The following is a 14,022-nucleotide window of genomic DNA, read 5'->3' on the forward strand; positions in this document are numbered from 1 at the left end:
TTCATTTTCACTTCAGGGTATGTAGCAGAATCTAAAATAATCACCTCTGCTGATTGTTGTCCTTGGCAGGAGCAGTAACTTTGTGGCCCAAAGGATTTAACTGAAGATACAAAGGGGGAAATGAAAGCACATTGGGCTCTTGATTTGCTAATAAGAGTCTTTTGTGCTGCTTACTGGTTCAGAGCCATCTCCTAGGTCTTAACCCTTTACTCCTTAGTTGCCATGAAAACATGTTGTCTTCCTCGACTATGCATTTTTTTTCAGAGGTAAGAACCGTTCTTTTTGAGCTTTCGCTAAGCTCCCATCATTGGTGCTAAATCTGGGACATGGAGAGGGAAGAGAAGGCCTATGCCATGGTAACAGATGCCTTTGAATTAGTAACTGGTTTTCTAGTAACTGATATTTTCTGTAATTCAGCCCAATGAACACCAGCTTAACACTGGCCTTCTCTTATGGAAATGAAGGACAAAAGGCTTTTGCTTTTGGTTAGTCATGTAAATCCTCCGATGAAGCCTATTCTACCAGAAGGGTAGTAAAAGGCTGTGCTATAAATAGTGCTGTGTGTTTGGCTGCGCTGAGGCAGAAATGTAAGGTTTCATAGCCCGGATTTAGGACCCTGGTCGTTTCGGAGCCAGGGGCTGACATTTGCCTTTGTGCTTGTGCTCTGATGTCTGTTTTGCTTTCTGAAGCAGTCATTTATTTTAAATCGGTCTGAATACATGTTACATCCTGAGAAAGAATTGAGATCTGGCATAGACAAGTTAACTTGACTGTGTAATCTGGTCCAACTGTTTTTCCATAAAACATGCGGATTTATGGTGTTTTCTATCAGACTCTAGGAAAAAAATACAGGCAAATTCAACAGCATGTAGTGCTGATAGACATAAATATTTTAAGCCCCTGAGAAAGCAGCAATAGGCAGCTCTGCAAAGGATGCAAGCACCATTTCTGCAGTTGCTGCACAGGAGTATTTCTTACTGATTTGAATTAAGCTGTTCAGATCCAGCAGCTCCATAATCAGACACTAAATCTGGCATGACAATGACTGGATATGGTCTAATTGGGAGGATCAAAAACTTAATTAGTTAACAGGGGAAAAAAAGACATCTATAAGCAAAAAAGTAGCAGGAGTGATTTCTTCACTAAAGTATTTCATTTTTGTATGACTTATTATCCATCAGTAAACAAAACCTATTAGTGCAGAACATGAAAGGTAGAAAGTCACAGAAAGACAGATATAGATGCAATATATCCCAATTGTAAAGACAGACCCAGACTAGCTAAATTCTTTTCTCTCTCTATTTTTCCTTAAGAAATACTCAGAACAATCCTGCTGATTGTTATTGTCAACATTTTTCTGATCCTCCATATTACTTTAGGAGAACAGATTATTTTTTCATGTCCACTTTAGATTGTGGTCAGTATCCTCACAGCCATAATCAAAAGGAGGTTTTACATTACTCATATTTACTAGGACACATTTGTCTTTATTTATTCAAACGTATTTTGTTGCAAAATTCATCTTTATAGGTGAACAAATGGAGCTGGGTAGGAATGGAATAGATTTGCTTTACATGACATACAGATTAAGCATAAATTCTGTCCTTAAAATAGTGTTTTGTCATAGGATTTTTGTTTTCTTTGCATTCTGCATGTCATGTCACCCTGCATGTTCCCAGCTCCATGCAAGGAGCTCAGCACCATTTGTTCCCACGCTGTGGTAGCCTACAGCTGAATATGTTCTTGAAGCATGTTGAGCCACATAGGTGCCCTGGAGGCAACCATCTCCCTGTGAAGCAAAAGAGGACACTGCTGCCCTCAAGGCTTCTGGCTGCCCCAGGTTTCACTGCCTCAACCTCTCCCACCACCTCCATGATTCTACCCAGTCAACCTCTGCTCATTCAAGACCTTTACTCAGAGGATCTTTACTCAAATCTCTTCTCTGTCCAAGGGACTTATGAGTTTCAAGTGACACCAAGAGAGAAGGCTGATGAGGCCAGAGGAAGGGCCTGTCCGTGAGTCCCACCACAACACATGGGAGAGCAGATCCAGCCATATGATGCTTTTGAGCCTGCCTGGTGCAAGAGCTTAAGTGATAGCAAAATTTCATCATAAAACCTCAGACCACAAGTTTTGAGCAAGACCACAGTTAGGTGCAGCTGATTTTGTGGATACAACTTTAAAATGTGGCATCTGCAGCCTTCTGTAAGTTGAGAAAGGAAGCAGTGGAAAAGGGACTCAGACCTCCCCGATCCAGGACGGTGCTCTGTCAGAAGGCACAAGCCCTCTCTCCCCTCTCTGATGGCAACCCTTGGCTCCAGGTAACCTCTCACTGGAGCTCACACGGGAGTGCTGCACAGAGCCACTTTGTGAAGGTACTTTGCATAAGGACACAGCGTCAGCATGGGTCATTTGTTAGTCTTCGGAGTAGCTGTGGGGAGTTGTACTTAAGTGACTCTTTGCATTTGTCTTAAGCTGGTGAAAATATACATATTGTTCAAGGACAAGTCTCCTTCATTAGTCAGAACAGGAGACTTCCTGCTCCCAAGATCTAAGTGAATACCTGATCCAAGTGCTAAGGGTCTTTGCAGAGCAAAAAGAGTGATGTGTCATTAGAGATGAAGCAGGTTCTTGGTCCTCAGCTGCCATAGCAGCACCCATGGCTGCTGAAATAACCCTTTGAAGAACCTTTGAGCCTCTTTCCCATCCCCCTCAGGGCACTGTGGAATGGTTTTAATTGGAAGCAGATGTGCAATGTGGTAGGTAGGAGCAACCGGCTGCTCAATGTGAGCTCCTAGTAAACAACTCCTGTACAATCACTTTGAAAGGGAAAAATACCATGATTCAAGGGAAAGGGTTTAAAATGAGGCTAGTACTCACTGATGGTCAGCTGACTGGTCCATTAGACTTGCCAACACTCCTTACCAATTATTTGGAGTCAAGAATATTATCTTCTCTTTGTTGCTTGATAGATTTTGGATGCATCATTCATCTTCAATGAATGGGTCACAGAAAGATTTCCAAGTCATCACTTCCATTGCAAACACTTTTCCAGTAAGGTGGCCATGAAAGTCATAGAGATGTATCATAAGGTGTGACTGATTTTGGTTTGAATTAGGGAGGAACTTTTAGCTCAATATTAGAAACTTCATCTTGATTTCAAAAGGAATATTTGGGCTAAGTCTGGTTTCAGGAGATTTTTCAATTTTTTTCTGTCACAGTGGATGTGTCAGGTTACTGTCATCTAGTTTTGTGGAAGGTGGTGACAGCTGCATCACACATCTACAATTATCAAGATTCATAAGTTGTTGTACATCTGCCCTGCACTTCACTGAAACCCCTCTGTCCCCCAGAATCCCAGCAGCTATACTTGGACACAAGTAATCACTAGGCAATCTTCTGTGGCAGAAAATTTAATCTATAACTCCTCTGCTTTCAGATGCATAGGATAAACAACATGAACATGCAATATGGGACACAGGCTGAGAAAGCCTGAATCTAAAACTGCTTGTGCATTAAATCACTGGGAAAAAAACTTTCTTCAGCCTCATTCCAGCTACTGGAAAGAGGAGTTACGCTTTTGTGAACATAGGATCAATTTATACTGTGTCACCATGTCCTGCTCCTTACTAGCATTAATGAGCTTTTCATACCTTTTGTTTTGTTATTGCCCGAAAACTATTGAGGAGATTTTATTCCAGTACTTACTCTGGCAGGTTCAGTACCTTCCATGGGAGAACCCTTAGCAAGGCGGTGCTACTTAGCTAAGCAAAGTAAATAAACTTAAGGATTAAAACTTGACTGATGCGAATACTTCACGTGTTTTCTAAATGCAAGAAATTTAGAGAGAGTTGCAAAACAGAGGTTCTAATAAATGTCATTTCGTAGTTATAGCAATGAAGTTCCAGTTTTAAAGGTGGGAAATGTAGCTTACAGCAGACTGTGTTTTCTGGCTGTCACACCAAAACTGCAACTCCAAAGTCAATTTGTGTCAAGACAACCAGCTTCCCTGCTGGCTTCCCAACTGGGAGAAGCAGGAAACAAAACCGATTTAAAAAACAGAATGAAGCTCAGTCCATTTCGTTGTCTAAGTTGTTTAAAGGGAAAGAAAAACCAAAACCAAACAAAAACTACATGCTGATGAAATGGAAGACCAGAAGACCAAAGCTCTCATTTCTGAAAGCCCCCCTTTAAGTAACAAATTTAGTCTGGTTATTCTATGATGTTATTAGTAGAATTGCTAAAGGCATGTCTACATAAAAATCAAAGTGCACACGAGCCCAAATATTCTCTTTTATGGTATTTTGGTGACATAATTTCCTAATGTCTTGCTTTCAAAAGCCTAGTATTTTCCAGCGCACTGAATAGATTGGTTCCATCTCTAGCTCAAACATCAAAAAGTAACCTTCACATTCATCAATGAAAAGTGACAACTGGTTTTATTAACTGTATTCATTATAACACATGACAGTGGGAATATTTTTCACTGTTAAGATTTTTGAATGGAAGAAAAGTGCAGTTAGTCTGAGTTCCTTACATTCATTAGAAGCAAGACTATTGAAACCATCAACATTTACAATGACACATAAGCAAACACCAGAATCAGTGCCAATAAATACACAGAGTACCAAAATAAATATTTACAGAATTAAAAATATAGTAAACACTGATTAGTATATCCTTGTGAACTGCCAGGGAAGAAAGACATCTATTGCTATCAGTTAAGTTGTAAATACATTAAGAATACAGTGATTCGAGGAGACACATACTCATCAAAGTTTGTAGAAGTGGAAAGGAGCAGAGTGTGTCTAACAGTCTCTGTTATAAAAACACCCCCCCCCGGAATGTTGTAAGCTTTCACTAAGAAAAAGTTGGTGCACACAGACTAGCCAGATTATTACCAAACCTTTTAGATAAGAGGAGAGGAGAGTTCTGGCTTTACTCACTCATTACCTTGAATAGGTCATATGCTACCTTACTGGGGGTGGCTGACACAAAATACGAGGGAAAATTGTAATTAACAGTGATCTGTCAGCTATAACACGTCTTATAGAAACAGGCTAAGTGACTTCTAACAGGACACATACGTCCCTTTCAGCACGTAGGAAACACCAAGAGCATTGGTTTGTCCCATGCAGTGTGGAGCAGTCCCTGCTACCATTTCCTCATGCATACTATGACATTTAAGCAGAATTGGGTAGTCATTAAAGACTGAAGTCATGAAACACTGGATTTATCAAATCTGTATTTTCCACCAACCACATTCATACCTCATCCCCCATTTCAACAGGACCACAAGCTTCAACACTAGAACTTTTCTGAGGCAGATTCTACTAGCAGAGCAAGGAAAATTCAGATGGGATCAAATTATGGAATTTTCACTCAACCTTAATAACAACTGACACCGCTAACAGATCCACTGATTTCAGAGAGAATACTGGTGGAATAAGATATTGTCTAACTGTTACAATTTCACCCATGGCAGAGGATTTACTTTAATTAAAAAAAAAAAAAAAAAAAGGAACAGCTTTAGTCTTGCTCTCTCTTTCGAAAAGCAGGATAATGTTGCTTTTATCAAGCCATGTGCCTAGTACTTGATAGTGCTGCTGCACTGTGTGTGCCACACTCCCTCCCCACTTGTCCTTGGGCTGCAAGGGTGCAGCCAGAGCTCCCCACCCTGCCTAGGGCTTGGGTCTTCACATCTTCCTGGAAAAATGAGGATGGAAGAGCAGTGAGATGCCATGAATCAGTGCTGGGCTACAGAGGATTTGTGGACATTTCTGTGCTGAAACTATCTTTAGAAACTAAAACACTGGGCACTGCTCAGGTGTTGATGAAAGCAGTCATACTGTAGTCCACTGGCAGGAGCACTGGCTTCAGCACACGCAGAATCACACCAACTCCTAACCCAGTGTAACACAGCAATCCAAGCACCAACGCAAGAAAAAAAGGACACAGATTTTACAGGCATATGTATAAATCTCTTTTTCCACAAGGACAAGAAGTTCAGCCCTTGCTTTCATTCCATCTCGCAGACACTCTATCAACCCTCCCACTCCAGCACAGTACCACCACCCCGGCTTTTCCTGTTGTTGTCCAGCTGGGCTGACACCTGCACATGGTGACAGCCTGCACCTCTCTGCTGGGACCACATGGCAGGGTCAGACAGCAAATGCTCCCAGTAACTGGAGGTGCCTTGCTCCCCCAGTCCCCCAGGGTGCAGGTGAGTTAGGACACACCTTCCTGTCTGCTGCCATTAACCAATATTTTAAGAACAGGCTTAATTCAAAGCAGATTTAGCCAATTTTCTTCTATGAGCACATTATGTTCAAAGCTCCCAATGCATCTGCATAAAAAGCCCACGGAAACAACCCGATACCGATTTAGCAACTGTTTTGATGCAACATCATCCAAAATAATAAAAATCTGTTAAAGATCTTACCATTCCGTCCCTACATACTGGTCCCCCTAACAACATATATTAAAAATGTGGCTGTGAAATAGTTAATAGGAGGCTTCATTAGTTACCATATCAAAACCACAAACAATAACAAAATAAGCAGGAGGTTTAGAACTGTGGAAAGGATCTGGTCCTGTTCTTGCCATCAAGAGTTAAATTAAGGAAGCCAGTGATTGTGTTAGCTGTAATTTAAACATGTTGAGCACTGGAATTATGTGCAGGAGTGCAGCTTGTTAAGATGGAAAAACAATGGACAGACATGTTTTGCATTCAGATCAGTGAAAACACTACCACAGTAATATAAAAGACTGCACAAACACCTGAATAATGCTAATATTTGGGGGAAAAAAGGAAGACTTATTTAAGAAACACTTCCTATTTCCTTAAGATAAGAGATTAAGGACCTTTGCCAGTTCTTACTGGAGTCAGTGGAAGCTCTGCCACAGCAGAACTGGACCTTGGAATGAGATTGTCATGTTGGCAAATGACCATTTTCTAACTTTGTGGCCATAGCTGGTTTAGCTTTTATTGCAGACCATTGCTTGGAGCTGATGTCAAAGTAGATAAAGCAATCTTCTTCTTTTAGCCATTGCTACAAGAAGCCTTTCAGACTAGCAGTTGAATCTCCTTACCCTATGAGGTACATAACCTTTTCCTCTCTCCACTACAACTTTGGCTCTATTTATTTAAGTATGTACAGAAAGGAAAAAGGAAAGCAGTTCTTATCAAAGATAAAGAAAATCCGGGCACAGACTCCATAACAAACAGTTCCTGGGCTTTCCTACAAGAGTGACATGCTTTCCTGACAGATTTGCTAAATTGTCCACAACAGGAAAGTGGAGGGATGCATTCCATGCTGTGCAAAATATCACTCAACATCCTCACCCATGTGTATGAGATCACACAGCAGAGATCTCCATTTTAAATATTTTTGCAGCTTATTCTGAGGGGAATTTAATTTTTTTTCAAGACCAAGAAGTAGAAGCAAAGATCTCCTGAAGAACACACTGACAGCAGCTCCTCTTTTCTAGTGCTGGAAGGCTAGATCAAAAATCTCAGTTTCCCAAGCAACTGTAGTATGGCTGAAAGGGAAAGAGAGATATAGAAGGAAAAAAGAAAAAAAGGGTCCTAGGCAATAGTATTCACTGTTTTGGATGGAGAAGTCTTCTAAGGCAAGAAGAGCTTTAACAACCTGCTTTTGCAGGAATAAAGACCCACACGATGTGGCTCAAGTAGGTATAGCTATTATTCCTTTGCATATGACAAGTTCTTCCATTTCTCTCTACATGAAATGGACGTAGGAAACACCAACTCAGTGCTGACTGTTCCTAGCTGAGATGCTCACAAGGAAGACAAGATGTGAACTAATGAGCTAAAAAAATTCTGTGAGTCAAATTAAAAATAAACTGTCCCCTGAACACAAACAGCAAGACAGATTGAGATACCTCCTGCTCACAGTAAACAGCACGTGGACTCATGACAAGAGAATCCTGTCATCCCATCCCTCCCATCCCTCAATGGAAGGGAGGGATGTTCAGCAGGAACCAGTCCCAGGCCACTGAAGACAGCTGACAGTGTATTTTCAGCACTGAATCTCAGAAGAGTCAATTGTTGTGCAGTTCTGCTCGGACACGTGGGGTTATGTCATTATAATGGGAGCATAAACAAAGGCGTGAAAAAAAAGGAAAAGCCAAAATAAAACACAAAACCAAACCCTGCAGAAGCTGTCAAGTGTAAACTCTGCCAAGACGCATTTCTGCAGTGTCTTTGAGTTGGTGTCAGTTTGTTTTTCCATGACAGAAGCCTCAGCCTTTCATATCAGTAGCTATGAAAACACATTTTCAGGCCACCTTGCCTAGAGTCCCCCGTTGTGGCTGTTGGATAACCATCTGTCTTGTAAGTGGCTATTGTTACTGTGATCTGTCTCTTTTGTACCATTATCTTGCTCAAAAGCCTTTTCGGAAAGCAGTCCATTAGAGCAGGGAAAGAAAAACCTCGGTGCATGGCCATGCCGCAGAATCAATGGCTCCCTTTGATCTGCAAGCTCAGTCAGTGCTAAAAATTTAAGAAACAACAAGGTTTTGCTTTGCTAAGCAAAGCCTGTTAATTTGGCTCATCTGCACTCATAGCATCTTACTGAAAATGCCATCTGTATCAGATGTTTTAAGACTTTGGTGCAATATTCACTTAGCTTAGATAAATAATTTAGTAAGAGTCATTAAAAAATAATCAGTGAATTAATTTTCATAGTGTACATCTATGCGTGTAATTTTTAAAATCCAGTCCTCTACTACCCTGAATGATGGTAGTGAGAATATTCACAGTGGATGAAGAAAATGCTGGTGATTGATGGAATAAGACTGAACATAGATTTTTCTTATTTTAGTCATAGAATTTCTTCTGAAATCTATTATATGTAGTTGAGTCCTATTACTGGCAAGAGCAAAATGCATATGCACTACATGGAAAATAAGACCTTTTATGTCTGTTGCAGGCCACACATATAGTACAGAAACTTAGCTCCTATCATGACAAAAGAAGTCCACAAAAACATCATTTCATGCTACCGAAGGGAAATCTTCTGTGCTGATATAAAGGGCGGGAATGTATACCACTGAAATCACTGTAGCTAGCTATAAAACACTACGCAATATATAGAAAAACTCTAGGAATATATAAAATTTACCATTAGGGACCTGAAAGTGCAAAGAGTACACATAACTAAATACTGAGTCCTGATCTATAAAATCCTTTATGAACGGCATACAGCTGTTAATTACAAAGCATCATTCAGACCACCAAATAACAAATAAAACAAATTTTAAAAAGTATTGTTTAAGAAAATCAAAACAACGACAGCATTGGGAATGTGATCTTTGGGACTCAGAACACCATTTCTACCTCAATTCCTACCAAAGCCAAGAAAAATATATGCTTGAACGGGGTAACATAAATAAGAATGCAAGCCACAACAGAATGCCTCAGGACTATTGCCTCTTTTTGTCTCAGCCTTTAAATCCAGGAAGCCATTAACTGTTTGTTCTTAGGCATCTCACAGTATTTTACGGGGATCTTTCAGGAACTAAATACAGGTCTAAAGAAAGCCTTTGAACCTCCTTCCCATGATTGTTTTAGGCATTGTGTGGAGTTATACAAATATTTTTTGTGTGAAAATTGAAAGCCCTAGTAAATATTAGATTTTCTATTACCTTTTGAAATAAAGAACATAGATGGCTTAAAGACAAAAGTGAATTTTATAAATACAAAGTTAATTTCAACACTGAATTTTGTCTTTACTCTCACATAACCATTACCCTGAATCAAACGTCAGTATGCCACAATGATTCAAAATACTGACGCTCTACTACCAGCTACTTTCCTGTTTTCCTTTTAAGGATATGATTGTCCTTAAAATATGTACATAGCAAGCAGCCAAACAAACCACCAAGAGATTTGCAAAATGTACTTACACTGGGTATGCAATAGAAAGCTTGAGAGAGCGACTGGGGAGCACCTGGCATCGGCAGGCAGGGCGGCCGCCCTCCCACCCACGCTCGACTGCCAGCCCAGGGCTCCTTGCTCCAGGGGTTAGCACCGTGGGGGGAAGCCGCCCACCAGCATGCAGAGGATGGAGGAAAAACATGGCAGAAAACAAAGGAGAGAGAGAAAAATGAAGGGAAGACAAAGCATTTTAATGATGGTTCGTGTTAATGGTTCCGTGAGAGGGAGTTAGTCTAGTGTCATATTGGTTTCTCAATACAGACATGCCACAACGCGAACAAAAAACATATATGATGAATAATTTGCCACACACAAGTCCTGTACAGACGACAGCTGGTATCTCCTAGTGGTTTTAAAGATGCACCACTCCTACTACCTGTACTCACTGCTTCCAATTTTTATGGTACTACCCCCACATCCTCCCTCCCTCTCAACTTCCAGTACCCAATAGAATCTTTCAGCACAATTTGTCCTTAGAACAAAATGGGGAACTAGGATTTTTCCGCAGAGTTGTCATGCAAGGAAAGATGTGTCCCTTACAGTCGAGCAAAAACAAAAGAACAGAAAAAGGAATGTTAGATTTAGGGCTGAGGAGCGGGATAATATTCCATGTTCTGTACATACGTCCTTTTGAGGGTATTTCAGCTTTAACTTTCTAAAATGCACAAGCAGAGTCAGGCCAAATGCAAATCCCTTTCTCAGGCGAAGGAAACCATCGCCAGCACGTTTGGAGGCAGATCCCCTGAGCCTGTGCGTGGGAGCGGGCACGCATGGCTGTGCTCACATGAGCATGGTGCACATACCCTGGGAGGAGGTGCGTGTGACTACACATGCATATGTACAACACGACTGCGTGGGGAGGCAGAGAGGAAACCACACACGTACACATAAGAAAGAAAGCATATAAAATAATCTTCCTTGAAGTGTATTAAGGTTCTTTCTCAAACCATGAAAACAGGGACTGGTCAGGAAAAACTAACACTTTCACTGGCGTGTTGCAACTCGGTATTAAATCCTGCAGCAATTTCAGGACTAGATGCCAATTTTACCTTTGTGACTCTAAGGTCATTTCCCCAGTGAACCATGAACCACACATATACATATATACAATTCTTACTATGGTATATCCTGGCTTTTTATGGTTTGGCTATAACCTTAATATCCTTCAAATGTATATTCTGTATATTTATTTTCCTTTTTTCTTTTGATTTTAGAGACAATAAAACCAACTGCTATGTAAGATCAGACCCATTAGCTTCAGTGATGTGAATTTAGGATTCTCTGCATAATATAGACATGTATATTTTTAAAATGTATATTATTTTTTAGATACACTGGAGTATATATTTTATATTAAATGTGGTCTGATGATTAAATATGTATATCAAAATATTTTGTAAATACATAACATTTACCTTTAAACTTCAGTGAATTTTGGAGCTTTTTCAGTGTATCATAAAAATATGTCCTCAGGCACATTAAAACCCTATTAAATTTCTTTAAAATGTTGCCAATGCCCATGTACAGTAGCCACTATTTAAAAATGTCCTGGCCATTAATACATTTCTCATAAGATACAAGCTCATCAGACCATTTTATGCACCACTAGCTTACCATATTTTCTTTCTCTTTCTTAAAGTAAAATTATTCTGACATTATTAAGAATGAAAATAAAAAGCAACAAGAACCCAAACTTTCTTTAAATAGTCAAAAACTAATTTTATATATTTTAAAAAATAATACTTAAAAAACACATTTCTTTGCTGGGTTCCTTCTCTGTAAGGTTTAAGCCCAGAGCAACTGTGTCTAAACCCCTGAAAATAGAGGTTTGCAGTGGCAGTGCTGTCAGAACCTCAGCTCTGAGCCATGGAATGTGCCACTAGGATAAAATCAGCACTTCAGACTTACTTATCTGGGGATGCATGAGCCCATACAAACCAGAGTTTTGCTCTAATTTAAGGTACTTACACAAAGTTCTATCATTTTAGAACTGTAAAATTATCTACCTATAAAAACTAACTTTTGCTTAAACTCTAGATAATAAGGACGGGTGACTTTTTTTTTCCATAAAAAATCTGTAGCATTGAGTAAATCTGCTAAAACATGTATATATTTACACATGGTGAAAGTTATTGTATAAATGTGGACAGTGTGTATATATTGGCATTTAGTAAAATGTTTCCCTGAACCTGATTGTATGCATTATCTGACAAGTATTGATGTAAACATCTGAATCTATGTCAGGTGTGTCTGTTACCCATTTACATTAGACCAGATCAAAACCAACCAGAGAGACAGACAAACAAAAATACGTTTTCCTGTTAGACAAGTCCACCTAACTCCTTAGTTAGCTCCTGCACACAAGTCAATCAAGTCTGCTGCTGAGCAGTGCTCTCGTTCCTACAGCAGGTAAAATACCTGTTAGGTTGGTTGTTTTTTGCTTGGCATTTTTTTCCAACATCTGGTAGAGCAAACATCATTTTCAGAGCCAGGCACCCACCCTTCACTCCTCCCCCAGAAATGATTAAAAGATAAGTGTATTGAAGAACCTCTCATGTTGCTCCTTTTTGTAACTTTGTTCCTTTGAAGAACTCATGATACTGCTTTGCATGAGGAAGGATGGTCATTTGGGCTCATAATCCAAGTCCTACATCCAGAAAGGTGTGTAAAAATGAACCTCCCCAGAGTTTAGTGTTGCAGAAAAAAGATACAAATGTAAAAAAAAGTGCTCAAAAAGAAGTCGACTTTTTATATTCAGCCAAACAGTCCAGTAAGAAGAGATTCAGAAGTGCAGGCCCACGGAGTACAGTGAAGGAAGCCTTTTAGGTGCCTTTCTTCAGGTGACGCAAAACTAATTCATTATCTGTGGTCCCGTATGCAGACTTTCACATATTGACCTCGTTGTCTGTCTTTGTCTCCACCTCTTACACAACTACTTTTTGGCACTGTCCTGGTACGTGGCAGCTTTCACTGTTGTCCCTGCTACACCCCTGTTACTGACCCGGCGTACCAGTACTTTAGAGACAGGGATTTTTGTTCTGTGCATCTCGCTCTTGGCCAGGTGATGGTGTGCCACGTGATGGCTGTTACTGGCGTCTGCTCCATGGCTGGCAGGATGCGAGGAGAGGTGTTTAATGCTGATGGGTATCTTGGAGTCCTTCGCTGTGCTTGAGGGTGTTTTCAGTGAGCTCGTGGTTGTTATCGGCGACACGGGTTTGGAGCGTGGCACGCTGGTGACTTCTTCGTTGGTAGGCCCCACTGGTGGGTTCTCATCCGGCTCGGCATAGAGGTCATAGAGAGCATCCCCACTGTAGCTGTCCCTGGGAATGGTTTCCTTCTGGATGCTTGTGGAACCATCTTCCTCGGGACCAGGGGTGGTGGAATCCCAGTAGCCCTCGTCACTGTTTGGGATGCCTTCGTGTTGCTCCTTCTCTCTCCCCTTCTGCTCCTCTTTGTGGTTGACGTGTATGGCAATCTGGTGGAGGTCACCACGCTTCACCACCACCCTATTCTGGGCCCCTTCGGTACCTCGGTTTTCCTTCAACTCCTCGGGCTTCTTTGTCCCTCCTCCACTTCCTCCTCCTTCTGCCTGAGTCTCGTCTTTCTGTGACAGCATATCCCAGAACTCCTGCAGGCAGGTGTCATCCACCTGGTCCGGGCTGGCCATCTCCTCCCCTCCTCCCTGGTAGGCCACCATGGTGGGGTGCTTCTTGGCGGCACCCAGCTTGCCGGCCACGGGGGTGCTCTTCTCGCAGACGCCACTCCCGCCGCCCACATCCTCCTCGTGGTCCGCAATAATATCTCCGCAGCCTGTAAGAGAGTCAAAGCTTTTCAGTGAAGTCACGTCAGCAAACATCAAACAAATACGATCAATCGACTGCTCTGAGGGTGGATCAACAGAGGAAGGGTCAGGGGCAGCTGCCGTCTCTTGACCGCTATCACAGTGAGGTTCAACAGGGGGGATAGTCGTTATTGGAATTTCACCTGTTATCGCCGCATCCTTCGCAGTCCCAACCTCTACGGCGCCTGGCTCCGGTCGCTCGCGGCTGAGCTCCTCGAGT

At 41.3% G+C, this 14,022-nt stretch overlaps 1 protein-coding gene across 1 annotated transcript; it reads right to left on the reverse strand.

Annotated features, from left to right (window-relative positions):
• Positions 1–4,412: 4,412 nt before the first annotated feature.
• On the reverse strand, positions 4,413–14,021 carry AMER2 (APC membrane recruitment protein 2; the record flags this gene model as incomplete). Its single annotated transcript, XM_029960902.1, has 2 exons — positions 4,413–13,771; positions 13,946–14,021. Coding segments are annotated over 2 exons (954 nt in total), but the record flags the coding sequence as incomplete, so codon positions are not given.
• Position 14,022: the final 1 nt, after the last annotated feature.

The sequence above is a fragment of the Manacus vitellinus genome, unplaced genomic scaffold (genome assembly GCF_001715985.3).
Source record: "Manacus vitellinus isolate BGI_N305 unplaced genomic scaffold, ASM171598v3 scaffold_2_pilon, whole genome shotgun sequence".
NCBI lineage: Eukaryota > Metazoa > Chordata > Aves > Passeriformes > Pipridae > Manacus > Manacus vitellinus.